Source organism: Anomalospiza imberbis, chromosome 25, assembly GCF_031753505.1.
Source record: "Anomalospiza imberbis isolate Cuckoo-Finch-1a 21T00152 chromosome 25, ASM3175350v1, whole genome shotgun sequence".
NCBI lineage: Eukaryota > Metazoa > Chordata > Aves > Passeriformes > Viduidae > Anomalospiza > Anomalospiza imberbis.
In genome coordinates, this window is record NC_089705.1 from 3818857 (window position 1) to 3825436 (window position 6580).

Genomic DNA, 6580 nt, shown 5'->3' on the forward strand with positions numbered 1-6580 from the left:
CCGCTGGGGCTGGGCTGAGGCTGAGCCCCCCAGCCCGGAGGGCTTGCCTTGGCTCCGGCACTGCCAGCCCAGCCTAGGCTGGGCACAGCCAAGCCCGGCCTGGCCGGATGGGCGCTGGACAAGGCTGGGACGGGGCCTGGAGCCGCCTGTGGCCCCGCTCCGGGGCGGTTCCACTGCAGGGCCGAGCGTGGCGTCCCGGGGGAGCGGGACGAGCCCCGGCCCCGCGCCCCGCTCAGCACCGGCCGGGGCTGCCATTGGCTCCGGCGGGAGCGCTGACCGCCAGCCGCCTCCGAACTATTTCCTGTTGCTGCAGCGTTAATGCTAAACAGACCTTGCTCTCTCTTCCATCGCTCCAGCCAAAGTGCAGCGGCTCTGCCGCCGCCGCCTTCCCACCCGGTGAGTACCAGCCCCGGGGACCCCAGCACCCGCGGCCGCCCGGCCCGACGGCCACGGCGGGTGTCGAGGCTCGGTCCCGTCCCGGCTCAGGTGCTCTGGCGTTGGGGGGCGCGGGCGCAGTGCGGGGACACGGGGGCTGAGGGCACAGGGCTCGGTGACACACAGCTCGGGCTGCGGGGACGTAGCGGTTGATGCGGCTTGGGGACACGGTGTAATGCTCGGGGACGCAGCACTGAGCAACTCGGGGCTCGGCTCTTGGGGACCCGCAAGGCCCTACAGCCAGCCCGGCCCTCATCAGCACCCCGCCATCGGCAGGGGATCCCTGGGGTTCCATGGTGCGCTGTGTCCCTCCAGCCCCACCGCAGCCCCTTGCCGGGACAGGGGCTGGCCGTGCAGCTGCTCCAAGGGGAGATCACCCGCCCCTCCTAGGGACACTGCTGGCCTTGTTTTGGGGTGTCCCGCTAGAGGGGCTGCCCAGCCCCGGGATGTGCTGCGGCCCCTCAGCTCTGGACCGTACGGGATGGTTTTGCTGATGTGTCACATTTTCTGCATTTCTTTCCTCATTCCTCCCTCTCTGGAGCCGTTTCTGGGAATGAGCTCGTCCCCTGCCAGGGCCAAATTTTCTCCCGCCATGCCCTGCCCGTTGTCCTGCCTCCCATCCTTCCCACTGCCCTGCTGCCCATCCTTCCTGCTGTCCTGCCTCTCATCCTGACCGCTGTCCTGGTGGTGGCCTTTGCACTGTGCCTGGCCTTGTCCCTGCACTGCAGGGTCCCACGGCAAAGGGCCAAGGCTGGAGCTGGGCAGGAGCAGTGTGGGGGACAGGGACACTGCCCCAAGAGTGTGTGGAGCACACGTGTGTGCCCATGAGCACTGGCAGCCTGGTGCTGGGACCCTGCTCTGCCCCGTGACCCATCCCATGGCTGGGCATGGGACAGATAGCCTGGCCCGGTGCCACAGATCCGCCTGATGCCGTGGCCAGGAGGAGCCGTATCCGTCCCGGTCCCTCAGGAAGGACAGAGGGCGGCGGGAGTGGGATGGCTCCAGCTCAGCATCTGTGGGGTTCCAGCCCTGGATGGAGCAGCCCAGCCCGGGCATGAATCCCTGTTCAGCTGGAGCTCAGCAAGGAGTCCCTGGGCACACCCAGGCACGGCCTTGAAAGGGACAGGGCACTTGGGGGGATCCCAGCCCCCGCAGAGCGTTGCTCAGCCCGTGTCCCGCAGATGCCCAGCACGTGCCATCCCTGGAGCCGCTGAGAACTGCCAGGCACAGGATGGAGAGTCGTCGGAGGGACATGGAGCTGCTCAGCAACAGCATGGCCGCGTACGCCCACATCCGAGGTGAGCCAGGACGCGTCTGGGAGGCCACCGCGGGCCCCCGGCAGGCGCGGGCAGGTCCCTCACCCCCTCCGTTCCCCCCGCAGCCAACCCCGAGAGCTTCGGGCTCTACTTCGTGCTGGGCGTCTGCTTCGGGCTGGTGCTCACCCTGTGCCTGCTGGTGCTGCGCTTGTCCTGCCGGCCCTCCCCACGGCCCCCGGCGCGCCCCGGCGACCTCAGCGAGGATGATGAGGACGACGAGGATGAAGACGAAGAGGACACCGTCGACCGCGCGGCGTCTGAGTCGCTGCTGCCGGTGACCGAGATCCCGCTGGAGAGCCACGGCCCCGGGGACGGGGCGCTGGCCGTGAACGTGTTCGCGTCGGCCGAGGAGCTGGAGCGGGCGCAGCGGCTGGAGGAGCGGGAGCGCATCATCCGCGAAATCTGGCGCAACGGGCAGCCCGACATCCTGGGATCCGGCACCATCGGCACCCTGGGTCGCGTCCACTACTACTGAGCCCGGCAGCTGCCCTGGCACGGTGTCTGCTCCCCCACGGCTGATCCCACACCGTGCCAGGAGGGACCAGGGGGACAGGGGGGCTGCTCGCTGCCCCTGAGCTGGCGGAGCTGCCTTGGACTGTCCCAGCACCACGTAGAGCCAGACCCCGGGGTCACGGGCAGCCCCGGGGCTGGACTTGCCCGGGCCACTGTGGGACACGATGCACTTTGAGCCATTGGTACGACGGCTGGCACCAGCCGAGCAGCGCCGGGACGCGTGGGGACAGGGACAGGGACAGGGCAGCCCTTGCTGCCCGGCTCAGCCGGGATCTGGCAGAGGTTTCACCCCATGGGGCAGGGCTGGGCTGTGCCTCCGTGTGAGCCGTGGGCTCCTGCCCCTCAAACATGGTGCTGTTGTACACGAACTAGAGCCCAGCGTGGCGGGTCTGGCGTTTTGGGGGCCCTGGACACAGGGACGGTCTCGGCCCCCCCCGAGCCAATTCCCTTCCCGGCCCCACTAAAATTAGCCGGGTCTTTTCCGGCGCCGCCCGCCGTGACCCAACGCCCTGCGGCCGGACCAAGGCGGATGTTCCCGCTGGACTCTGGGCCGGCCGCTGCTCCCCAGGGATGCGGCAGCTCCCGCCGGGCTGAGCCGCATCCTGCCCCATCCCAGCCCAGCCCCGCGGGGTGCCGGGCCCCGCTGCCCCTTCCCCGGCAGTTTTATAAAAATAGCTCCTTCCCAGGCTGGTTCCCCACCGCCGCCAGCAGGATCCAGATGTTTTCCAGATGTTCTCCAGTGGCTGGAGGCCAGGATGTGCTGGGGCTGGGACTGGAGCTGGCCTGGGAAACTGTGCGGGGGTGGGGGAGGAGGGGGAGGAGGTGGAGAGGGAGGAGGAGGAGGCCCTGCCCCAACCCAGCCACGGGCCCTGGAGGGACCCCTTGCGCCATGGTGGGACCTTTTGTGCCTGGCAGGACCAGCCCAGCCTTTCAGGGGCATGGCAGCCAACAGCCCTGAGCAGTCCCCACACAGCACTCTGTACCCAAAATAGTTTATTTTTTTAAAATTTGTATAGGTCCAGGGGCTGTTATGCTTCAAGGCATTTGTATCGGACGGGTGCAGAACCAGGCTGGGGGGGCACACGGAACCATGTGCCACCCACCTGCCCGGTGCCATGGGTGGGCACCGCAGCCCCCCCATGCTAACAGGGCAGCCCCTTCCTCACTCGCTCGATCTCCACCTGTGGGAAGAGGCTGTGATGGTTGGGGGGCACAGGGGACCCCAGGACAAGGCAACCCCTGGCAGGGACTCACCTGCAGCGCCTGGCGTTGAGCCCGCTCCTGGCACAGCTCCTGCCTCAGGTCCTGCAGGTCCCGCCTGCAACAAGCCAGGGTGGCTCAGCTGGGACCAGGGCAAGCAGCAAACAGCCAGGAGCCACTGGGGACTCCCTGACACCCCCATCCCCACTCACAGGTGCTGGACTCGCATCAGGTCCACAAGGATGTGCAGGGTCCGGACCTCAGCCTTCAGGTCCTCCAGGGCCAGTGACCTCCCCTCCGACACCTCCAGCCCCTCTGCGCTCCATGGCGGGACAGGAGCCTGCCCCGTGCTGGGGACAGGGGCGCAGAGGGCAGCACGGGGCAGCCCCTGGGGCTGCTCCCCACCATGGGGACCCCCCGTGCTCCCCAGGGCCATGCTGGGTGGCCTCTGGCCAGGTACTCGTGGCCGTGTGGCTGTGGGGTGGCTCAGCCTGGCTGTGGTAACTGGCACCGTGTTGAAGCCATTGGCATCTGCCAAAGAAAGAACAGGAATCAGCCCCTGGTGCTGGGCAACCCCTGCAGGCCCCTGCATAGCCCCTGCATCCTACCTGGGTCACCGGCTCTGCCCCACTCCATGTCAGCTGAGGTGCTGGGCTGGGGGTCACTGGGCCTGGGGACAGCAGAGGTGAGAAGTGGCACAGCCAGGGAGGTGCCAGCCCCACACCAGGGCCAGCCATGAGCATGGCGCTGGCCCTGGACACCCCAGCACAGCCACATGTTTCTTACTTGGTGGCCAGCACGGGGGCTGGTTTGGTCTTGGCAGGAACGGGGGGAGCAGGAGCCATCCTCTTGGTGAGTGGAAGCTTGGTCAGCTCCATCCTCGCTGGTGCTGGGAGCGCTGGGGAGAGGAGGCAGAAGCAGGGCTGAGGCCGGGACCAGCACTGACAAGAGTGGGGCAGGAAGCGCTTCCTGCTCGTGACATGCCCTGGCCCAGGCACATCCCTGTCCTTCCCTGTCTCCAGCCCAGGACTCACCCGGCGGGCTCGCCGTCCTCGCCCTCCTTGTCCTTCTCTCTGGTTGCAGCTGCCGGGGAGCGAAGGGGCTCGTCGGGTGCTGGGGAGAGATCCTTGTTACAGCCTCTCCCAGCCCCACAGCAGCCCCACACCAGCCCCGCACCAGCCCCGCTGTGGTCGGCGCTTCCTCTGTGTGAGGCGGAGCAGGCAGCAGCAAAGCTCCCGTGAGCACTGCGGCACGGGCAGGGTGACATCCCGCCGCCATCCACGGCACAGCAACGTCCCCGAACGCTGCGGTCACACCAGGACGAGCCCACTGGCCTGGTGGGATACATCAGGCCACGGGCAAGTGCCCATGGACCACCCTGTTGTCACAGCAGACCCCCTGTCCCCATGGCAGGCCCCCCTGGCACCACGGTTGGCCATGAAGTCCCTGTGGTGGGCCACCATGTCCTTGTGGTGGGCAACGTTGACCCCACGGTGGGCCAGCAGCCCTGATGCTCCCTGCTGCTGCCGCCACCAGCACAGCCCTTGTCACAGAAGCCTCGCAGACACCAAAAATGGTGCTGGCATTGCCCACCCAGATACGGCTGAAGCACCACGGGCTGCGGGGATGAGGACACCCCTATGCAAGGCCCCAGTGCTCCTTGGCTCTGGGGGCACGGGGCGATGGTGCCCAGAATCCAGCCAGCCCCTCACCGGCCGCTCCCCCGGGCCCCCGGGCACGGCACAGCCCTGGAGCAGTGCGGCCACACGCGGCCTGGGGATGGTCCTGGGACCCTCGGAGCCGCGGCCGCTCCCTCCTGCCTGCCGCCGTGGGGCTGCCCCGGGCCCGAGCGGTGCCGTGCCGTGCCAGGCTGCCCCGGCCCCACGCCGTGCACGTCATGCCGGAGGAAATCGGCTCCGCACTGGGAGGGAAGTTGAAGCAGAGCGCACCTCAGCGCTGGTCCACGCCGCATCCCTGTGCCCCACCGCGGACTCCTGCTCCCCGGCCCGGCCGGCTCCTCGTGCCCTTCCCGGGGCTGCCCAGCCATCCCGGCGGGACACCAAGGCTGCGTGGACACCAGGGCCAGACTCCTGCCGGGACGGCAGCGCCGGTTTCGGCTGCGGGAGAGGCTTTGGCTGAGGATGGGACTGGAGCACGGGCAGGGAGTGCTGGCACAGCAGAGCCCCTCAGAGCCGTGCCTCCCCTGGCCACCTCAGCTTGGAGCCCCCACCCACCTTCTCCGGCCCGGGGCAGGGCTGGGCCGTCTGTGCCACCGCGGGGGCTCGGTGCTGGCATTGGGGTTCCTGCCCTGCGGGACAGAGCTGTGGCTGCCGGGGGAGCCGGGGCCAGCGCAGCGCGGGAGGCGCCGGGCCAGGACCGCAGCCGGCCCGGGGTGACGGCTCACGCTCACCCGGGACTCACAGCGGTTCTGTCACCCTCGGCTGGAGGGGAAGTGAAACCCAAACCACAGAGGGGCTGAGAGTGGCTATGCTGCAGCTGTCCCCGCGCAGGGCCCGAAGGGTCAGTGTGACACCAGGGATCCTCCTGGTCCTGGCCACTGCCTGGTCCAGGAGATAGTGCGGATATTCCTTTTGGCCAAACCCATCTGACCCAGCAATACCGACCTGGGAGCAGGGAGAGGGGCTGGGAATCAGCCACGGGGCAGAGAAGGATGGCAGAACAGAGGTTCCATTGCAGACCAGGAGGCTGCGCTCCCCAGGTGTGGCCACTCGGGAGCTGGGCACACTGGGCACCCATTTCCTCAGGCTGGCTCAAGGCTGAGTGTGAAGGGAAGCACCAGCCCTTAACCCAGCACAGTCCCAACAGCTCTTGGCCAACACCATGACCCGCAGCAGCCAGGAAAGCTGAACTCCTGCAAAAGCTGCACAGCCAGCAGCCCCCCAGCACCCTCCCTTGGGACGGCAGCGATGGAGAAGCAGCTGCTGCTGGGCACCAGCCAGGGCAGCGCACGGCGCTGCAGCTGCCCAGCACCGGGACCAGCCCGGTGAGCTCCTGGCAGGAGCTCGGGTGTGGGAAGGATGGAGCTGGTCCTGTGCACGGGTGACACAACCCCTGCTGGTGGCCGGTGGCTGTGTCACGGCTGTCCCCAGGCAATT

General features: G+C 68.4%; 2 protein-coding genes across 3 annotated transcripts; one reads left to right on the forward strand and one right to left on the reverse strand.

Moving 5' to 3' along the window:
* The first annotated feature begins 196 nt into the window (after nt 1-196).
* Nucleotides 197-2949, forward strand: EVA1B (eva-1 homolog B). 2 transcript variants are annotated; one of them, XM_068172946.1, is made up of 3 exons: nt 197-396; nt 1617-1733; nt 1817-2949. In XM_068172946.1, exons 2-3 carry the CDS (start codon nt 1667-1669, stop codon nt 2224-2226), a joined length of 477 nt encoding a protein of 158 aa, XP_068029047.1. In that variant the 5' UTR covers nt 197-396; nt 1617-1666; the 3' UTR covers nt 2227-2949. The 2 variants fall into 2 exon arrangements, with proteins under 2 accessions (XP_068029047.1, XP_068029048.1); XM_068172947.1 differs by having other exon boundaries at nt 202-374; nt 1591-1733.
* A 423-nt stretch (nt 2950-3372) lies between these two features.
* LOC137462508 (SH3 domain-containing kinase-binding protein 1-like) lies at nt 3373-4369 on the reverse strand. Its single transcript, XM_068172948.1, has 5 exons — nt 4251-4369; nt 4073-4128; nt 3677-3995; nt 3519-3582; nt 3373-3445 (listed from the first exon to the last, which is right to left on the reverse strand). Exons 1-5 carry the CDS (start codon nt 4340-4342, stop codon nt 3407-3409), a joined length of 570 nt encoding a protein of 189 aa, XP_068029049.1. The 5' UTR covers nt 4343-4369; the 3' UTR covers nt 3373-3406.
* Between the last annotated feature and the right edge of the window lie 2211 nt (nt 4370-6580).